Source organism: Megascapheus bottae, chromosome 10, assembly GCF_031878675.1.
Source record: "Megascapheus bottae isolate mThoBot1 chromosome 10, mThoBot2.hap1, whole genome shotgun sequence".
In the NCBI taxonomy this organism is placed as follows: domain Eukaryota; kingdom Metazoa; phylum Chordata; class Mammalia; order Rodentia; family Geomyidae; genus Megascapheus; species Megascapheus bottae.
The window spans coordinates 45,107,578-45,128,932 of record NC_143518.1 but is presented as its reverse complement, the minus strand read 5'-3'; the positions used below and the strand labels follow the sequence as shown (position 1 = coordinate 45,128,932).

Here is a 21,355-nt window from a genome sequence, read left to right as displayed (position 1 = left end):
GTATTTATGTGCCAATGGAAGGTTTTTTGTTGTTGTTGTTGTTGTTTTGTGGGTCATGGGGCTTAAACTTGGCCTGGGTGCTGTCCCTGAGCTCTGCAGCTCAAGGCTACCATCCTGCCCCTGGGCCTGGACATTGTCCCTGAGCTCTTCAGCTCAAGGCTTCCACCCTGTCCTTGCACCAAGCTCCACTTCCCGTTTGCTAGAGGTTAATTGGAGAAAAGAATCTCAGGTCTCTTTGAGCCTGGGCTGGCTTTGAACCTTGATCCTTAGATCTCAGCCTCCTGAGTAGCCAGGATTACTCTCCAGTTTCTTTGGTTCTGTGTTGTTCTTGTTGTTGTTGGGTTTTTTTTGGTAGTTGTGGCTAGTTAATGATGAGAAGCATATGGCTTTTCCTGCTGCAGCTGAGTTTGAATTATAACTGTCAGCTCTTGGCCCCTGAGAAACAAGGATCACAGGTGCAAGCCACTGGGGCCTGACTAGACATTCATTTTTGTCACTTTTATTAAGTGTCTAAAACAATTTTTTGTTTTTTAGGTACTGACCAAAGAGCAGATTTGTACTTGGAAGGAAAAGACCAACTTGGGGGCTGGTTTCAGTCTTCTTTACTAACAAGTGTGGCAACAAGAAAGAAAGTACCTTTTAAGTAAGTACTTATCACAGGAAGCCCTGTGCTATGTAATATATATGTATGCACAGGCATGATGTTATATTAGTACAACATTTGTAATATTAGAGTTGTTCTTCTATAAGAAAACAGTATGGTCTTCTTTCACATTAGAAGAAGAATTTAAAGTAAGAAAAGAAGCTGGCATGGTGGCATATACCTGTCATTCTAGCTACTCAAGATGTAGAGACAAGAACATTAATTATTTGATATCAGTCTTGTAAAGTTGGTGTGGATCCATCCTATCTGAAAGAACAAGTAGACACAAAATGGGCTGGGGCATGACCCAAGTGGTAGAGCCTGTGCATAGCAAGTAGAAGGCTCTGACTTCAAGCCCCAGTACCTCCAAAGAAGGAAAAAACAAAAAAAACCCAAAAACTCCAGCAAGCAAGAAAGGTAAGAGAAAAAAAAACGGGAAAGAGACGGGACCTCACCAAAGAAGTAGATGAGGCAGATAGTCATCTTAGGAATTATAGAAACAAAAGCCATGTAATGAGCGATTGCTGTCCTTAATGTACTATGTTGTCTCTCATCTCTTTTGCTGTCCCTTGATTATCTCATATTGTTACAGTATCTTACTTTGTTATCTGATATATGATATATTTGTATTTGGTTATTTGAAATTGGATAGGGAAAGAGGGAATACAAGATGAAGGGTGGGGGTAGTGGGGAGGGAAATGGGGACCAAGACATGAGAAAGGGTATCAGTGTATGTGAATTAATGTACTTTCTATCTGGCAATGTAACCCTTCCATTAATTACAATAAAAAATATATGAAAAAAAAGAAATGGGTCATCAGCTGGAATACAGGGGAACAGTTGTAGCTCTTGGACTGTGTGAACTCAGGTGAGACTTAACCCAGGAGTCTAGAGAAGAGTGCTTGGGCCTTCCTTGTGCGACCCACAGCGACTAGTGAACTAAAACATACTTAGGGAATTTTCTTAAACAATGGGTTCTTGGCTAGTACAGTTAATCACTCTTCTTATTCAAATGGGTGGGAAGTTTAATCAGAAAAGTTACCAGCAGCTTAAGATTTTTGCTGCCAATAGTGAAAATCCATCCTAAAACAACTTACATATCTCTTCTCTAATGTGCTTGTTAAATACTCATCAGAACAGCGGATACTAATTCTCTGGGTGTCATTTCCAGGTAATTTTCAAGTGATTAGTGTAGGACATATTTTTCCTTGGTTGGTTTCAGTGACTAGAGTCAATATGTAATAGGCCAGGAAATAATGCGTTTAGTGATTAGAAACCCCTGCAGTTTTCTGTGTGGAAGTGGAGAGCTCACTACTGAGCTGCCCTGAATCAGCCTTTAAGAAAAGCTTTCACTTGGGCAAGGAGTTTGGCTTGCCTAGCATGCACGAAGAGCCGGATTTGATTTCTTGGTACCGCATACATAAAAAAAGCCTGGAAATGGTGCTGTGGCTCAAGTGGTAGAACTCTAGCCTTGGGAAAGTCCAAGGAGCGTGCTCAGGCCCTGAGTTCAAGCCCCTGGACTAGACCCCCCCAAAAAAGAACAAAAAAAAGGAAGATAAGCTTTCACCCATAATCTGTCAAAAAAAATATCTGACTTTTAGGTTTAACTGAGATCTCCTTTAGATTGTACTTTTTCTTCAAAAAGAGCTGTAAGCATGCTGTCGTTAAAGGAGCTGCCTTGCCTTCTTAGGACAGTGGTTGTCCATGGGTTTACCCTTGGAGAAAAGGGAGAGAAGATGTCCAAGTCCCTCGGGAATGTCATTGACCCCGATGTTATCATCAACGGAGGACAGGTAGGTACTGCCAGGAAAAGCCATTTGACTTTTGTTCAAAAGTTCTTAAATTGACAGCCTAAACCTAAAATGAAGTTACTTCAGTGTAAACACACACGTAAAAATAAAACTATCAGTTGGGAGTTGGTGCTTCATGCCAGTAATCCTAGCTGTTTAGGGGGCAGAGATCTGAGGACTGTGGTTCAAAGCCAGCCCTGGCAGGAAAGTCTGTGAGACTCTTTGATTATCTACTAAAAAGCCAGAAGTAGCACCGGCACTCAAAGAGGTAGAGCACTGACCCTATGCACAAAAGCTCAGGGACAGTGTCTGGGCCCTGAGTTCAAGCCTTCCCCAACACCCAAAAAGAAAAAAAGAAAGGAATCAAACTGTCTTATCTCAAGTGTAGCTCCCCTCGTTGGGATTGAGGTCATGCTGTTTTTGTGTCCTTCCTCTACTGCAGGATCAAAGCACGCAGCCTCCCTATGGCGCCGATGTCCTTCGCTGGTGGGTCGCCGAGTCCAATGTCTTCAGTGAAGTCACAATTGGCTCATCAGCACTCAATGCTGCCAGAGATGATATTCATAAGGTTAGAGCCATTCCTCTTCGATTTCTCAATGAAAACTTCCCTCACTCATTGTTAGAAAAATCGATATACACTTTCTTTGGCATGGAAAGACTAAATGAAAAAGAAATTACAAGTTGTGATATTCTGAGTTAATTTGCTGAAAGCATTACTAGTAGCCGGGCCTGGTGGTTCATGCCTCTAATCCAGCTACTTGGTAGGTGGAGATTGGGAGGCAGGCTGAGCAAAAAGTTAACAAAAAGTTAGCAAGACTCCCTTTCACCAGAATCCCAGCACGGTAGTATAGATCCGCAATCCTAGGGGAATTTATTTGTTGGTTTTTTTTTTTTTTTTTTTTTTGTCTTTTCTTTTTTGGCACTGGGGATCGAACCCAGGACGTTGCACTTGCTAGGCAAGTGCTTTGCCACTGAGCTACATCCCAGCCCATATAGGGGAATTTTTGTCTAAGGCTAGCCTAGGCAAAAAAAAAAAAAAATGCTAGACTCTAACTGAAAAACAAAGCCAAAAGAGTTTAAAGACATGACCTGTGTAGTAAACTGCTTGCTAGCCCTGAGTTGAAACCCCAGTACATCAATAAATAAATAGAAAGATGGACAGACATAGATTGATAGATAAAATAACTAAGCTGTAGTCCCAAGAATTTTTTCATAGTTTATTATCACAAAAATACAAGTCTGATGTAACCTTACTCATTTTCTATAACAGACATTTATAATTTAGTCATAAAAATTCAGTACTTGTTTGTATAAGGGCCACCCCCTTTATCATTCTCCATCACTGCCTACTCCACCTCATTTTTTTCTGGTTCCCTTTGCGCATACATACCATTGAATATTATCACTACATTCATCCACCTTTTCTCTCAACAATGGATTTAAAATACTGAATCCTATAAAGTAAGTAAAGGTTGGGTTAAACTTACAGAATTATAGATCAGCTCTTCAATGGAATCTGAAGGACTTGTGACATTTATCTTACTGTACTCTTTTTCTTGCTGTCAATAGCTTAGAAACACACTCCGCTTTCTTCTGGGAAATGTGACTGGTTTCAACCCAGACACAGACTCCATACCTGTGGATGATATGTATGTCATAGACCAGTATATGCTGCATCTGCTTCAGGACCTGGCCACCAAGGTAACACTCGCCAGTCAGCTTTGGGAGGGCAGAAATTCCAGCTGTGGGGTGCTGAATTGTTGAATATTTTGTCTGAATGAGGCAGACCTTGTAGAAACAGCAACTAGAGCTGCTTACACTTGCTAAATTGCACATGCTCTGTCCCTCTCCTCGGTGACATTTAGTATGAAGTGTTTCAAAGGACAAGGAGACAGACATAGGAGGCGGTAGACTAAGCTTTCCCCAGACCTCACTTTCCTCTTCCAATCAGCTTTGGTCCTGAATATGGTTGTACTTTATTTATCTGAAGATGCATCCCTCAGAGGAAAAGAAAGACAGCTGAATTAATCATTCCTGTGTGTCTTACAAAATTTGCTTATTGACATATTTACATACATAGACACAAGGAATTTGTGCTTTCTCAAAATCAGTAATTGTGTATCCTTAAGACAGAGATATACATGTCAGCTCTACTCAGATCAAAAATAAGCCTGGCAGCTGGATGCCAGTGGCTCACACCTATAATCCTAGCTGCTCAAGAGGCAGAGATTTGAGGATCTTGGTTCAAAACTAGCCTGAGCAAGAAACTGTGCAAGACTCTTACCTCCAATTAACCACCAACTAGCTAGAAGTAGAGATGTGGCTCAAGTGGTAAAGCACCAGCCTTGAGTAAAAAAAAGCCAATCAAGAATGCGAGGCCTGAATTTAAGCCTGACACCAAAAAAACATAAAAAACCCCAAACCAAAATTGGCAGGTGTAGTGAGTTGTTGGTAAGTTGGACTCTTAGCTATTTAAAAGGGATGTGATCCTATCACTTAAGTCAGGGGCTGGAATGTAGCTGAGTATAGCTCTTGCTCAGTATGTGAGGGTAGTGGGTTTAGGCTTCCACCCTGCAAACTCACAGGAAAGCAAAACAGCCCGGCCCTCTCCTCCCACCGCAGCCCTGTGCTCTTTTATACCTCCCAGAGTAGAAAAACATAGGAATTTTTCTAAAGGAACATGTGTTATTACATGAACATAATTCCACCTTCCACATTTCTTTTGACTCTGTCCTCTAGATTACCGACTCCTACAAACAGTATGATTTTGGAAAGGTGGTTCGGCTGTTGAAAGCATTTTACACCAGAGATCTCTCCAGTTTTTTACTTTAGCATCATTAAGGACAGGTAGGTATGACTGTCAGAGTAGTTAGCGAGGGTTTCTTGAACATGGGCGTGGGCCTTGCACTTGCTGGTGACCGGGATGGGCCCAGCGCACGATGTGGGTGGCCACAGCCAGCGGCGATGGCGGGAACAGTGGAGGACATGCTCCATCAGTGATGGCTGCTAGGACTGAGTGAGTGCCATCATGCTGTGCTGGGGGGCTGGCACCTCTCCAGGGACACAGTAACATGGCCCTGACCTGGCCTCCTTTAGACGGTGCAGTGCTGAGCCTCAGTGCTGTGTGTGTGGTGTGTGCGGGTGAAGCGCCGTGTGCTGTCCGTCACTCGTGCAGTGGGAGGGAGATGTCGGCCTGTCCAGGCCATGGTTCCCAAGCCCCACGTCCAGGGACTGTGGCAGGGGCGACAGGGCAGTTTGAAAGGCCCCCAGCTTTTTAATCCAGACTGTAGCTGCCAGTCCACCTGAAAGCCAGAACTGGACGTGGCGTGTGGTTTTCTTAAGAAGTGGGCCAACCTGAACATATAAAATAATATTTATCAAAATGAACTCAGGGACTGGAAACCAGGGTTGGTTGGTTGGTTGGTTGGTTGGCTGCTGTTTTTCTTTTCTTTTTGTCTTGTTTCCTCATTTATGTGTCTCCGGGAGGTGGTGAACAGACATAGCCGTGACACTCACTTGTGCAGTTTGGGGGGGGGAGAGGGATCAGGAGGGCAAAACTGGAGAAAACCTGACTTTTATGTAACTGTAACTCCTCTGTACCTCACCTTTATGATAACAATAAAAAAGACTAAATGTGGGCACCCAGGAAGCTGGTAAAGTGGGATCTTGTAGTCTATGAGGCTGTAAGCCTAAACTCCAGCTGGCCCGATATGTGCAGCGCAGGGTGGGGGGGGCGCTGACAGCCGTTCTCATCCAGGCTCTACTGCGAGGCTGAGAGCGACCCCAGGCGACGCTCCTGTCAGACAGCCCTGGCTGAAATTTTGGATGTGCTCGTTCGGTCCTTCGCTCCCATCCTTCCCCACTTGGCTGAAGAGGTGTTCCAGCACATACCTTACATGAAAGGTAAGGCGATGTCTTCTCAACGTGCCCTCCCTTCCCCCATGCGTGAGTTCGCTACTCCCTCCACAGAGCTGCATGCATCTGGCCACTGGGGCCTTCGAGGATGGCAGAGTACCCCCAACCATCTCTAATGCTCCCCAAGTCACAGTAGCAGCTTCAAATGCTGACAAGTCACTTGGCCTTGATGTGCTCATACATGTCCCAAAGGATATTTTACTTTCAGGGCCGGGAGCATAGCCTGGTGGTAAGAGTCTCACCTAGCATGCACAAAGATCCGGATTCGAATCCTCAGTACCACATATTACAGAAAAATCCAGAAGTGACGCGCTGTGGCTCAAGTGGCAGAGCACTAGCCTTGAGTAAAAAGTGTCCAAAGACAGTGCCCAGACTCTGAGTCAAGCCCCAGGACTAGAAAACAACAACAACAACAAAAACCCTTATACTTTTGTGGTAGCTTATTGTTCTCATTATTGAATTAAGCTTTTAGAATAGTAGAATCTATGTAGAAAGGGGGGGGAGGGAAGAGTCACTGTAAATATTATAGCCATAGACAACACTGTTCATATTGGGATAGGACTCTCTCTTTCTCTCTCTCTCTCTGTCTGTCTGTCTGTCTGTCTCTCTGACATTTCCCACCTTTCATGTTTTCAGAGACATAGCCTGCCCCCATGGTAGTTCATCACATGAGTCCCAGAAATACCAATCCCCACTTCGCAGCAGCACGGAATCCTAACGGGCTAGGCACACGTCAATCCGCCCCTCCCTCCTTTACAGACCAGAGCGTCTTCCGCACGGGGTGGATCAGTACCAGCTCCATCTGGAAGAAGCCCGGGCTGGAGGAGGCGGTGGAGAGCGCGTGCGCCATGCGCGATTCCTTCCTCGGAAGCATCCCTGGCAAAAACGCCGCCGAGTACGAGGTCATCGTCGTCATAGAGCCCGGGCTGCTCTTCGAGATCATGGAGGTAGGCTGCCGCAGGGGCCTTTCTTGCTTATAAACATCGTCCTAAGAAGCTGTCGCATGCATTTAGAGGCCTGTGGTGCGGGTGTGCCTACATCTTGTCTTAGGAAGGCATCCTCTGCTGGTGTGCCCGGGCATGCTGCTCTCTCTGGAGGGAGTGGAAGTTAGAAGAGTTTCAGAGGTGAAGGGTTAGAAGGTTGCATGGAGGGAACGTAACAGCAGTCATATCGGAATACGTGAAATTCTCTTGCTTTGTAGTAAGAGTATGGTGTTTTTGAGAATTTTGCCAATGTGGACCAGATTGGAAACGAACTCAAAAGTTTCATCTTTCATTCCATGTGATCTGGAGGAAATGTTTTGTTTTGTTTAAGAGTCTCACTGTGTAGCCCAGGCTGGCCTTGAGCTTTCTGCTTTAGTTTTCTGCGATTACAGTCTCATGTTACCAAGCCCAGCAGAAAATTCGTTATTCTAGCAAAGTATCCTTTACATCTCAGAGCACACATCCTGTTTTTATTTTCCAAAGGCCCATCAAAATTTTCTTCCAAGGAATTTTCTTCCTAATATTCTTAGGGTTTGATTGCCTAGATTAAGCCTAGCACACTAACGAGATCTTTCCCCCTCCTCGGTTAATGCTTAAGAACAGGATTGGCACTGAATGTATTTTTAGTTGTTGTTTGTTTCATTGACAACACTTTAAAAAAAAAAAAAAAACCAGTGTGGCCAGAAAATTCCTTGAGATTCCATCTCCAAAACTAACAGAAAGCTGGGCTGACGTTGTGGCTTCAGTGACAGCACCAGCCAAGCAGGCATGAGACCCTGAGTTTAAATCCCACTCTTGCCCTGCCCCCGCTCCCCAAAAAAGGCTACTACCATCTTAAGATTTGGAGGCTAGGAATTGTTAGCCTGTTCTTTTTTGTTGTGACCTTCTGCTGTCGTAAATAGTAACATGAAGGTTATAGCTTGCTTTGGAATATACCAAAAAAAAAAGTATTTTGAGACTTTTTTCAAAACCACGTGTATTTTCCCTGAAGAATCACAGGAAGTAATTGTCACTTAAAAGTCCTCCTTCTAGGGCTGGGAGTTTGGCCTAGTGGTAGAGTGCTTGCTAGCATGCACGAAGACCCAGGTTCTATTCCTTGGTACCACATACCTAGAATAAAGCCAGAAGTAGTGCTGTGGCTCAAGTGGTAGAGCTCTAGCCTGGAAAATGCCCAAAGACAGTGCTCAGGCCTTGAATTGAGTCCCCAGGACTGGCAAAAAACAAAAATCCTGCTTCTATTCATTCCTAATTGGGTGAACTTGCTGAAACAAAGTATTCGCAGTGTGACAGGTATATATTTTAAGAACGATCTCTATTGAACAACTCATCTGAAGGCCAAAATGACAAGTAAAAGCTGTGCAAGTGAGCCTGGCATGGAGATTCACACCTGTAGTAGCTGCTTTGGAGGCCAAGGATGGGAGGATCATGGTTCCAGGCTAGCCAGGCAGAAAAGCCTGGCAGACCTCTGCTCAGCTAGTAGTTACACACTTGTTGGCAATAAAGTCCAGGAGTCTCCACTTCAGTGAAAGAAGCTGAGCACAGTGCCACAAACTTGCCATTCCAGCTGCTGTGGGCAGTGAAATAGGAAGATGTGCTTCTAGAGACAGACGAGAGAGAGAGAGAGAGAGAGAGAGAGAGAGAGAGAGAGTGAGAAGAGAGAGAGAGAGAGAGAGAGAGAGAGAGGGGGGGAGGAGAGGGGGAGAGGGGGAGGGGGAGGGGGAGGGGGGAGGGGGAGGGGAGGGGGGAGGGGGAGGGGGAGGGGGAGGGGAGGGGAGGGGGAGGGGGAGGGGAGGGGAGGGGGAGGGGGGGAGAGGGGAGGGAGGAGGGAGAGGGAGAGGGAGAGGGAGGGAGAGGGAGAGGAGGAGAGGGAGGGAGGGAGAGGGAGAGAGGGAGGAGAGGGAGAGGAGAGGAAGGGAGAGGGAGAGGGAGAGGGAGGGAGAGGGAGAGGAGGGAGAGGGAGGGAGAGGGAGAGGGAGAGGGAGGGGGAGGGAGAGGGAGAGAGGGAGAAGAGGGAGAGAGGAGAGAGGGAGAGAGGGAGAGAGAGAGAGAGGAGAGAGGGAGAGAGGGAGAGAGGAGAGAGAGAGAGAGAGAGAGAGAGAGAGAGAGAGAGAGAGGAGGGGGAGGAGACACCCCATCAAAAACTAGTGCAAAAAAGTATTGTTCAGTGGTAGACTGACTGACTGCCTAGCAAATGTGAGATCCTGAGTTCAAACTCCACTGCCACATAAAATACCCACAAAAATGTAACAGACATGTAGTACATTCAGTGTACTTCAGGCAGTTTCTGAGTTATTACAGTGCTAAAACAGGTCTTTGTTTAAATATAATATCTTAATCCCCTGCAAATGTCAGAATCATGATACTGGAATAAAAAGAATGGGACTGGACCTGAGCTACAGCTTCACCATTTATTGGTTGGAATCATTTATAAAATGGAGATGGGAAAGAGCATGTGGTGTGTGTGTGTGCGCTAGTCAGGGAAAGCACAAAAGATACTCCAGTAGATAAGCTACCTAGTAAATTCCTGTGTTCATTTCCAGATGCTGCAAGCTGAAGAGACCTCCAGCACCTCTCAGTTGAATGAGCTAATGATGGCTTCACAGTCAACATTACTGGCCCAGGACCCTCGAGAGAGGACTGCAGATGGAATTGAGCTTACTGGGACATTCCTTATCAATTTAGAAGGTAGGAAACATGTGAGAGGAGCAAGTAGTATCTGGAGAACTGAATTATCCAGCTGTTGGTGTGAACTATTCTAAGGGCGCATAGCTGAAGGCGTTGGGAGGTTAAGGCCAGCAGAGGCATTCACTGGACCATGGAGTTACTAAGGTGGAAGCTAGGGCTATGAGCTTCTCTGCATACCTCTCCTATGGGAGCCGTGTGCCAAACCCTCTTCTGTTTTGTTTTGTATTTTTGCCCAGGCTGGCTGCAAAGTTTTTTTGTTTTGTTCTGTATTTTTTCCCAGGCTGGCTGCAAACTCAAGATCTTTCTGCTTCTACCTCCGAAGTATCTAGTCAAAATCTTAATTTTTGCATGACCAGAAATGTTTGTTTTGTACTGTACTTTTCACACCAGATTCATATCTAAGTTTTAGTATTAATGGCCTTTTGTCAATCAAAGGTTTTTTTGGTGCAAATATAGGCTTAAAAAAACCCTTAGTCATTTGGACACTAGTGGCTCACATGTGTAATCTTTAAGTCATTCAGGGTTGTGAGATTTAAGAACTGTCATCCAAAGCCAGCCTCAAGCAGCAAAGTCCATGATACTCTGTTCTTGTCAATCCTGGGGCTTGAACTCGGGGCCTATCCCTGAGCTTTTGTTGAAGGCTGGTACTCTATCACTTGAGCCACAACACCACTTCCAGCTTTTTCTGTGTACATGGTACTGAGGAATCAAACCCTGGGCTTTGTGTATGCGAGGCAAGCACTCTACCACTAGGCCATGCTCCCAGCTCCATCACACTCTTATCTCTTAATTAATAGCAAAAAAAAAAAATTGGAAGTAGGCTTGTGGCTCAAGAGGTAGAGCTCTAACCATGAATGAAAAAGCCAAGCAACAGTGTCTCTGGAGAGAGAGTGTTACTCATCAGAACTGGACCCAGACAGAAAGCCTGCCATGGGTGAACGGGCGTAACTCAGTGATGGATAAAAATCAGCTAGATTAATTTCGTAGGGCCTCCATTCCTTGGCAACCTTCAGTTGCCCAGTACTGCTATCCTGTTATTTTGGCAGGTTAGTATCAAGTCAAATGGTACAGAACCAACCAGGGCAGAGAAAGTCTTAGAAAAAGGAGCACCAACTAAACCAGTTAAGCAGCAGTGATATAAATTGAATGGCCTGTTTGAAATAGTCTCCCTGTATTTTTGTCCATAGGTGGTGATATTCGTGAAGAGTCTTCATATAAAGTAATTGTGGTGCCAACTTCGAAAGAAAAGTGTCCCCGCTGCTGGAAGTACACCGCTGAGTCAGCAGACACCCTGTGTCCCCGGTGTGCAGAGGTGGTTGGTGGAAAGTAGGACTCTGGAGCCAGCAGCTTTGTGGGAACACTCCCACCAGTACTAAGGGGATGTACTAGTACAGTACTGGAAAGACATACAAGGAAAAATAATTGCTAAAGGATGAGGTCAAGGTGCAAATTATAAGAGGTATTTCCTGTTTCTAGAGAAATAATGATGCATATATATACATGTGGTATACATATGTATCTGTATACATATATGTATCTATATCAAAGTTAACACAGACACTAAAAACACTGCCTTCAGTATGGCTCCACAGAATGTTTTATATTTTCTAAAAACCTCTTTTTGACTCAGTGTTTTAGGTTCTGTGATATCTGAAAATAAAGACACTCTGGACAACTTCTGAATGGTGTCAATGCGGCGTTGTGACAAGGAGCGTGTGACTCTGCTGGTAGTGGGATGAGTGGTCCCCAGAGGTGATCTCACCTCTGCCCATGAGCAAGCATCAAGCCTTTCAACAGCTAGTGACAGCTGTATTAGGGAAAAACCACCACATTTATTATTTAAGAGATGAAATCTCTTAATACTTACATTTGTGAATGTTAATAACATGAAAGCTGAAAATTTATTTCACTAATATATAAGTTCACAACAATAAACACAGAAAATAGCAATATATACAGAATTTCACTACTTATAGTACAACAGATAAAAGAATATTTCATAAACAATCCAGTATTGGATTAAAATCTTTCTGAGAATGGCTAATTGACTCAGCAGACGTCTGTCTGTCAAGCTCAGAAACCCTCTGCCCCTGCTGTTGCCAGGAAAGGCCTGTCACTCTTGCTCTAGAGCACTGTGAAAGTACTTGTCTCATAATCAAAGAGGAACACAGCAACTTCCAAATAACATATTGTAAGCTTTTTATTAGTAAATCTTAACTTTCCTGTGATTTTAAATTGCAATTAATCACAGTTTTTTAAAAAGGCAATTCAAAGGATTTATTTTGACCTCTGGTGAAATGTTATAAAACAAAGATTCTCCCCCCTCCCCCCTGCCCCTTTTCCAAACCTGAAGCATTTAGGAGCCTGGTGCTACACTTTTTTATATTTATCTACATCTTCTTTACCTCCTTCACTATGTCTGGGTACAATTGTAACACACAAGTTATAATTATTTGAATATCTTTTTTTCTTTAGCATTATACAGTAGACCATAGCAGTGTAAAAAGTATGTAACTTGAAGGAATGGAGTGTCTACAGAAAGCACTCCTGGTTATTAGCTTCTCCATAGCTGGGCTACCTGTATATTCCTACTTGATGTAAAACTTAATTCTGCTATTTGTAGCTCTTTGTTGTTCTAGAGTGTATATACACACACATATATATATATTAAATTATTATTATTATTTGTTGTCATCCTGAGGATTGGTCCAGGGCCTTCAAACTTTTGGGGGGCTGGCCTAAAACTTGAAATCCTTATGTTTGCCTCCCTAGTTGCTGGAATAGTGGCATGTGCTAAGCCCAGCTTGGTTTTTCTTTCTATCAGATTTATTTTAAAGCCCTTAATGAGGCAGTAAAACATTTAACTGCTATTACCTAACCATAAAACTCAGAATTCAGATTCTATATTGTTAAGTTTTAGGATGTCAAACCTAACAGCAATTCAATGATTTGTTGGTAAAGTTCTTTGAAGTATATTTCAGCTTTTTCTTCAGTATACCTAGATTTGATTATGGAACCTACCAGAGTAAGTTTTTATATCATTATCTAAGATGCAAGTCATTCCCCCCCAGAAAAAAGTGTTAATGGAATTGGAGAATAGTCTCTATGACCCTAAGTTTTTTGACCAGCCTTTTAAATTCTTCTAAATTACTTTCAGAGTATTTTGAGAATGATAAAAACAAATTCCTTAGAGCACATGTAACAAGTGATATATGAAGCTCGATGCGCCTACAGAATCCTAGGCTATGTCTGGCAGGGGCAGGGGAGTTCAGTGAGGCAGGAGAATGGCCTAAGCTCAGGCTCTTTCCTGTGCTGCTTCTCTACACCACCTGCACCTCACACACAATGGTTCCACCACGGCCACTCAACACCCGAGACCTTTTTCTTTCTAGACTTGAAAGTTGATAGCTACACAGACAGTGAAGTTTGAATATTCTGTGTCCTTGAAGGACGTCTTCCTCACCTGTGCTCAAGGCTAGAGGTGGCCTCTGATAAGTGAAGAAAGCAAGATCTGTACCACACGTGACTGAAAAACTGACCCACGGTGGATACCATGGCTGCACAGCGGGGCTACATTCCAAACACACACCACAATACATACTTGTAGAGTGGAGTTCAAAACACCTCTTACAAACTTGGTTAGTTTGGTTTGGATCAAAAAGTATTTATTTAGCACTTGGACTGCTCTAGGCACTGTAAGGTACAAAATCAGCTATACCGTATCCTTTCAACCGGGCTGTGAGGTAGGTTTGCTAAAGCTGGAACATCAATAAGCGCTTTTCCTGAACTTTCCTAGGGGCAGATTACACTACCAATCCTAGAAGCAGACACTTCTAAACACTTGTAGGAAAAATAAAGGTGGACTTAAATATTTTAGAATCCCCTCCCCACCTTTTTACACAAGTTTTACAAGATAATACATTTTTTACAATTTCCTGATGTGGATATGATTTGGCAAAAAAGCAAATCTGAATTACATTATGTTGATTTTCTGGAATTTGCATCTCAGCTCCTCAATTTTGTCAAGGACTACAAGAGTGTTACTTGTGTTCCTTCTGAAGACCTCAGACTCGTTCTCCTCCTCCGGACTGCAGCACCTCAGGAAGGAGCCTGGCGGCACCCAGCACACCCAGGAAGAGAACTGGCGCTAGGGTCAGCCTGTTAACAAACGTGCTGGGCACTATTAAAGGAAAGCAGGGTGTTCCTCTAGCTTTACATATCGTGACTAGACATGAACACATTTAAATTTTGTCACAACAATACCATGAAATGTAGACTTCTATAAGAGCATTCTACAAATTAAAACCACTTTAAACAGCAAAGTTTAACAACAAAACTACTTGAGTTTGAATTAGAACCAAACAATACCTGAATTATTAAGTATAGTATAATTCATATTTTATCTTCAATATTAACCAAAGGAGTGGATTTTACCCAGGATTGCACTTTTTGAAAGTAATATATATTTTTATTTTACAAAAACAAAAAAAGACATATTCCATGTAACCCCAGGTCTTACTATGTAAAATGGCCATGCACTAATTCACGTTTTAGTCACACAAGTTTAGACTAAGTGTCATAAAGAAGGAAGACGTATGGCTTCTACAGCTTCGATGAGGTGTAAGGCTAGACTATACTGCCCGTGGTTTTCTGGTAAAAGCTCCATTACTTTATTTACTAGTTTAGCAGTTGTTGCAATGGGCACTTCAGTGTTTTGCAGATCCTGAGGGTTCTGTAAATGAGATACCAAACAACCCATTAGTTATACACTACCAGGCAATAATGGTGAATGGCTTAAGACCTCACAGTAAATATTTCCCACTAAAAACAAGACAAAACATGCTCTAGAACTAAATGGATTCAAATTGTAGCTGTGTGTGTGTGTGTGTGTGTGTGTTGAACTCAAGGCCTGGGAGCTATTCCTAAGGATTTTTTTTTGGAGTGTTGATCATGGGGATTGAACTCTGGGTCTGGCTTCTTGTCCCTTAGCTATTCAGTTCAAGGCTACACCACCTATTATCCCTGGAGCCACAGCGCCACTCCCAGTTTTCTAGTAATTCACTGGAGATAGATTTTCTCAGTGGTCTTTCATGCCTGGGTCGGCTTTGAACGTGGACCCTCAGATTTCAGCCTCCTGAGTTGCTAGGATCACAGGCGTGAGCAACTGCAACCAGCCTGAGCTTTTTTGTTTAAGGCTTAGTACTCTACCACTTGAGACACTTCCCACTTTTTTCGTACTAAATTAGAGATAAAAGTCTAGGGCTGGGATATAGCTCAGTGGCAAGGCACTTGCCTAGCAAGTGCAATGTCCTGGGTTCGATCCCCAGTACCAATAAAAAAAAAGACTGAAAAAACGAAGTGTCACAGACTCATGCTTGGGCTGGCTTCGAACCCAGATCCTCAGATCTCAGCCTCCTGAGTAGCTAGGATAATAGGTGTGAGCCAATAGTGCCCAGCCAGCCTTTCTTCATGACTATGAGGAAGTACTAATTTACTAAAACTTCAGTGAGCTGATGGCTGTCACCCTCCCATCCTTACCATGGCCTTCAGCCAAGTGCAGAGTGTGGGTGGAAGTCGAGCCAGCAGCTCCATCCCTTCTTTGGTTTGGGTGTGGAGGAGTGCATGGGCCAGCCTCTGCCCCGTCAGCACCAGCAGCTGAGAGGCAAGTACCTCTTTGTCATGAACCTGTAGAATGGCCTGAGGATGTGAAGCAATACCGTCAGCATTAGTTAGTCACTTATTCTAGAAAGTACATGTTGGTGAGGAGACCCTAGCTAACTTTTTAGCAGTGGCCACGTTTATCACCAAAGTAAACTTTGCATTTAAATCTGAATCTCCAGCATGGCGATATTTTCCCTTCATCTCATAGTTTTTCAGTGCAGGACTGTACAGTACCTTGTTTTCAGTGTTTGACACAGAAGGAATTCCAGTAGAGAGGATCGAGCCATGACTGCTGAAGGCACACAGCTGGCTGCGGAATGTACTTGGAAGGACTATGCATGACACGGTCCCTTTTGGGTTCCCCCAGGCTCCCTCTTGCCAGGTACTTCTTTATTCCTTACTAGGTGGGCTTTCCAGTCCTCCATCTACTCAAGCTGGGCCCCACCTGGGGCCTTTGCACAAATAGACTCTGTACTTCTCTCCTTTTCTGTGTGGCTGACTGCTTTTTACCTTAGGGATTCAGGAGTTGTGTCCTCTCACTACCCATTATGGCTCTGTTTATTTTCTTATAGCACTTAGTGCTCAGAGGAACACAATTTATCATGCTTTCTCCCCCTCTGGAAGACTGGCTATTTCATGAAGAACTGCCTGCTTTGTTTACTGTTATGTCCCTGTGTCCTGAGCAAGCCTGGTGGTACATTTAGGAATTTGACTACAATTTATACTTCTTTTTTTTTCTACTTTTGTGCCTCAAAGTTCTAACAAAAGGAAGAGCAAAAAGGTGTATTAGAGACTTTCCTGACTCTTTACTCCTCCCAGTGGTTTTGTAACTTGAACTTCATTAACATTCCCGGGTTGTTATTACCTCTTCTGCTAAGTGGTCAACTCCATAGTTGTAGAGCTCCCCCACGTAATGCCTCCTCACAGCGTCTTCGTTAACCTGAAGGTGATGGGATAAGTCCACAGCCAGCCCCGGCCAGTCCAGGTCTTTCCCAAAAGGAGTGAGTGCTGCCTCTTCTGAAGATTCCCGGTCCTTGGTCACTGAATGCTGGGCTTGCACAGCTGCACTAACAACTTTCAACAAGAACTTGAGAATGGAGAGAGGTACAGCAATGCCTCATTAGTATGGCTTTTTTTCAGTGGTTCTTCCATCAAAATTTTTGGTTACCAAAAAGGAAACTAGCCCTTGAGAATACCTTGAAATACCTTATCCTTTTAAAGGACAGCTAGACCTTTTACTCTCCTGTTTTTCTTCCCAAGAAATAAGCATGGAATTCAGTAACAATAATTTACCTGTTGTCGTATAGAAATAAAATTTGGATCCATTTCCCCACTTGGTAATAACTGAATTGAAGTTAGGTCTTTGAAAAATGCATTTTTTCCCTGCAGAGAAGGAAGTGAAAATGTTGAATATGGTTTAGTAACAGAGGACAAAAAAAAAGATTTTAAAAACCAAGTCACTGAATTATAGTTTATGGTTGACTTTAGCTCTCACCTTAAACAGCAGGGTTTGACAGTTTTACTATTAGTTTTTATGACAATGCTGTAGAACATGGTGGGCAGCCAGTAGTCCCCAGTGACCCCACCTCCCAGGCTGTTCCCGTCCTACGCTCTTTCCCTAGGAGCTGGTGACTGGCTGCTAGCAAATGGAATTAGAAGTGACAGCATATCACTTCCCAAATTAATTTACAAAAGGATTGTGGCTTCTGCCTTGGATGCTCATATTCCCTGTGCCTGAGGAGAGCTGCCCTGTGGAGAAGAACATGTGGCCAACAGGCCCACGAGTGAACACTGCCCCCATTCCAGTTGAGCCTCTACATGAAACACTAACCCACACCACCATGTTACCAGTCACCAGAACTATTACACAAGAAGCATCTACATAACAGATTCCTGATACAAAAACTGAAATTAGGAGGCCTAGAGTTTGATCTAGTGGTATGTGCATGAAGCCCTGGGCCCAATTCCATATTACCATATATATAGGAAAAGCTGGAAGTGGTGCTATGGCTCAAGTGGTAGAGCTCTAACCTTAAGAAAGCCCAAAGACAGTGCTCAGACCCTGAGTTCAAGTCCCAGGACTAGTAAAAAAAAAAACAAAAACACCACCACCAACAACAAAAAACCTGGTGGTAAATGACTGTAACCCCAGGTCAAGACAGCAGGATGTTGACTGTGAGCATACAGAGTTACAGAGTAAGGCCCTATTTCAAAACACCAAGGGCTGGGAGTATAGGTCAACAGCAGAACACTATTGGCCATATTCAGGCTCTGTATTAGATCCCTATTATTGAAAAGCAAATTAACAACAAAACTGTTGGTAGTTTTCAGCCACCAAGTTTTTAGATCATTTGGTAAGCAGTAAAAGTACTAAATCTATGCAATACAAATCTTTTTTAAAGAAAATACTTGTTGACCCATTCAGAATACCTTGTTTAACAAGTAGAGGTAAATCAGAAGACTCACATGAGAAGTTTCTAGGCAAGAAATATACTGTAGAGCAAAAAGCATTGATCTTTTTTTTTTTTTTTTGGTTGGTTATGGGACTTGAACTCTGGACCTGGGAGTTGTCCCTGAGCTCTTCAGCTCAAGGCTACCACCCTACCCCTTGAGCCACTTCCGGTTTTCTGGTGGTTAATTGGAGATAAGAGTCTCATGGACTTCAGGGCCCGGCCGGCTTTGAACCTTGATCCTCAGATCTCAGTCTCCAGAGTAGCTGGGATTACAGGCGTGAGCCACTGTGCCTGGCTAAAATGCATTGATCTTTTAAGTTGGAAGACCAAGTTTCTATCTCAAAACCCACCATTTTCAATCAGATTATACCTTGAGTGAACCACCTTACCATTATAGGTTATCTTTTTGTGATACTAGGGATTGAACCTAGAACCTCACACTTGATAGGCAAGTACTCTACCAACCATTTTTTTTTTTTTGCAAATTACCCTGAATATTTTCCGAAATATCTTCCACATTTTAGATGTAAATGTCTAAAACCACACTCTTTATTATTTACCATGTGGCAAACTCGTTAATAGGTACTTTGTTAGATGGTAATTAACTCATGTGGAAGGCACTAGAATCATCAATCATCCAAGTCAAGGAATTCAAGAGAAAAAGCAAAATTCAGTCAGAACACAATTTCCATATGAGGAATCCTAAGTCCCTTAAGTACGTTCAAAGAGAGAGATATATGTACTGAATACATAGTTCAAAGGGAACTGAATGACTTTTATTGGTCACACCCAAATGGCCCTCCCATCCTCTAGGATATGCACTCACCTTGCTATCAAAAAGGGCCAGAGGCTTAACAGTCTTGAGAGAAAAGCGCATGACTGCATAGAGGATGGAGCACAGGATGGAATGGTGTTCCACCAGCGGGTAGTGGATGTGCTTCTGCTCAAGGGCCAGTTCCACTATAGAGATCGGGCCTTCCACAGACAGCCAAGCATCCTCGGTGTCCAGGACAGGCACTTGCATTTCATCCCTGCTAACGTCTGCCTAAGGGTTTGAAGAATGCAGGACTGCGTTAAGAATTGGACAAAGGGGCCAAGAGTTTGGCCTAGTGGTAGAATGCTTGCCTAGCATGCACAAAGACCCAGGTTCAATTCCTCGGTACCACATACATAGAAAAAAGCCAAAAGTGGTGCTGAGGCTCAAGCGGTAGAGCTCTAGCTTTGAGAAAGTCTAAGGACAGTGCTCAGGCCCTGAGCTCAAGCCCAGGACTGGCAAAAAAAAAAAAAAAAAAAAAAAGAATTGGATAGTTTGCTAATAACCTGATGACTTCCTGAAGCAAAGAGCAAACCCATACTCTGTACCCCCCATTATAGTAAAAGAGTATCAAATCTAATAATAAACCCATTGTTGTTAAGTCTCAAAATGAAAAATCATCTCATTACTTTTACCTCCAATAATGTCTGAAGAAGATCTAAACAGGAGCCCAGGAAAGATGTCATTGCTGTGTCACTCATCCCCACATCCTGTTTCAAAATGGAACATAATCAGTCCTGAACCAAAACTGTTGTTGTTAGAATCAGAAAACAAGAAGACTGCACACATCTATTCACTCTACCCAGAACAAACAGGCAAAAATTTGAAGGCAAGTCATGGACATACTGAAGTTCCCTAAAAAACAAAGTATTCTCCTTTATTCTAAAACTGTGTTATTGAGAAGTAATACAGATGATGCTAATGAATAAAAACAGATGCTAAAAAGTTGTGTACTGGAGAGGAGTGCAGCATGGTAGAGCATGTGCTTGGACTATACAAAACTATGGGATCAGTCCCCAGCATAGACACATCAAAAGGGTACATAAAACCTAGTATTCTTTTTTTGGGCATGGGAGGGGGACTTGAACTTAGGGACGGAGTGCTGTCCCTAAGCTCTTTAGCTCAAGACCAGCATTCTACCACTTTGAGCCCAGCACCACTTCCAGTTTTCTGGTGGTTAATTGGAGATATGAGTCTCAAGGACTTTTGTGACCAGGCTGGCTCTGAACTGTGATCCTCATATCTCAACCTCCTGAGAAGCACTGGTACCTGGCTAGTATTCTTTTTGTATTAGAAAGACAGTACTACATTGCTATCCAACTAACCAAGAAACATGGTAAGATACAGACAGGAGACATGAAATGCTACAATTGAAGGGCCTTGTCTGGTTTCACTGCATCTTTTAGGGACTGAATTGAATCTTCTGAACAAAACTAAAATTCCTTAGCTTCAGAACCAAATACTAGATTCATGTGTCCCAGCATTTCTTAAGCCATTTTTAACAAGATTATTTCAAAGTTTTGAGTGAAAGTACCTCTACTGAGTATATGCCCAATGTCTGTGGATTAGAACCTTATTTAGAGCAATGTTATAATTATACAATGGCTATTACATATATGAAGATTTAAAAAAACTACTCATATATCTCTGCCTCAATCTGATTTTGGAAGGCATAGCATGTTATCTTCCCATTCCAAGTCCAAAGGTGGATGTGTCTTAAGAAGACTTGGTTTAAACATGCTAGCTCTACAATCTGGAAAGGTGAATTAAAATTGGTCATAGTTCAGGACCATTTCTTTAATATAATATTCTCTAATTTTCTTATCTCCTGATATGTCATCCAAATGCTAAAAGGCATAGTTCACCCCTTCAGTTAATAAAGTAGAACATTACCTTTAAGATTAACAACTCTACTTGTAATTAAGATACTCACTTACCCTTCGGCATAATCTATCCTTTGGTGATTTTCCAACCTGAGACAAAAAGGACACAAAATGTTATATTTAAAATTTGTAATTTAAAAGTAACCAGACTTACAAACTACAAATACAACAGTAAATGTATATGGTGACCTGTAACTAATTGATTACCAGTAGGAGGTACAATTAATTTTATGATGCAATTCACAAGCATATCACAAAAATATGACATTGAGCTCCTGTTTTCAAGAGTTTTGTAAGTATTGTGTGAGGGTGGATGTGTGTTTTCACACAGGGTCTTACTACCTAGTCCTGGAATTCAGAATGATTCTGCCTCAGTCTCCTGTGTGGTGGAACTGTAGGCATGTATAAACTCAGATAAAATAATGTACTTTTAAACTACTAAGAAAAAGTTCTTGCTGGGTGTGGTGAGCCTGTAATCCTATAATCCTAGGTCTCAGGAGGCTCAGGGAGGAGGATCTTGAGTTTGAG

General features: G+C 42.9%; 2 protein-coding genes across 3 annotated transcripts in view; one reads left to right on the top strand and one right to left on the bottom strand.

Moving 5' to 3' along the window:
• The window catches only part of Iars2 (isoleucyl-tRNA synthetase 2, mitochondrial), a 40,665-nt gene extending 28,974 nt beyond the window's left edge, over positions 1 to 11,691 (top strand). Inside the window, 10 exon segments of the mRNA XM_090341171.1 lie at positions 535 to 643; positions 2,334 to 2,436; positions 2,876 to 3,001; positions 4,003 to 4,134; positions 5,173 to 5,253; positions 5,255 to 5,280; positions 6,191 to 6,336; positions 7,108 to 7,295; positions 9,872 to 10,016; positions 11,204 to 11,691. Coding sequence (XP_090197297.1) covers positions 535 to 643; positions 2,334 to 2,436; positions 2,876 to 3,001; positions 4,003 to 4,134; positions 5,173 to 5,253; positions 5,255 to 5,280; positions 6,191 to 6,336; positions 7,108 to 7,295; positions 9,872 to 10,016; positions 11,204 to 11,346 — 1,199 coding nt within the window. The 3' untranslated portion in view covers positions 11,347 to 11,691.
• A 2,765-nt stretch (positions 11,692 to 14,456) lies between these two features.
• Positions 14,457 to 21,355, bottom strand: part of Rab3gap2 (RAB3 GTPase activating non-catalytic protein subunit 2) — a 71,779-nt gene continuing 64,880 nt past the window's right edge. For both annotated transcript variants that reach the window (XM_090341169.1, XM_090341170.1), the window contains exons 29-35: positions 20,882 to 20,917; positions 19,580 to 19,654; positions 18,957 to 19,175; positions 16,971 to 17,060; positions 16,543 to 16,764; positions 15,555 to 15,713; positions 14,457 to 14,748 (exon numbers count right to left, since the gene is read on the bottom strand). In XM_090341169.1, the coding sequence (XP_090197295.1) occupies positions 14,593 to 14,748; positions 15,555 to 15,713; positions 16,543 to 16,764; positions 16,971 to 17,060; positions 18,957 to 19,175; positions 19,580 to 19,654; positions 20,882 to 20,917 (957 nt within the window). In that variant the 3' untranslated portion in view covers positions 14,457 to 14,592. The remainder of the gene's footprint in view (positions 14,749 to 15,554; positions 15,714 to 16,542; positions 16,765 to 16,970; positions 17,061 to 18,956; positions 19,176 to 19,579; positions 19,655 to 20,881; positions 20,918 to 21,355) is intronic.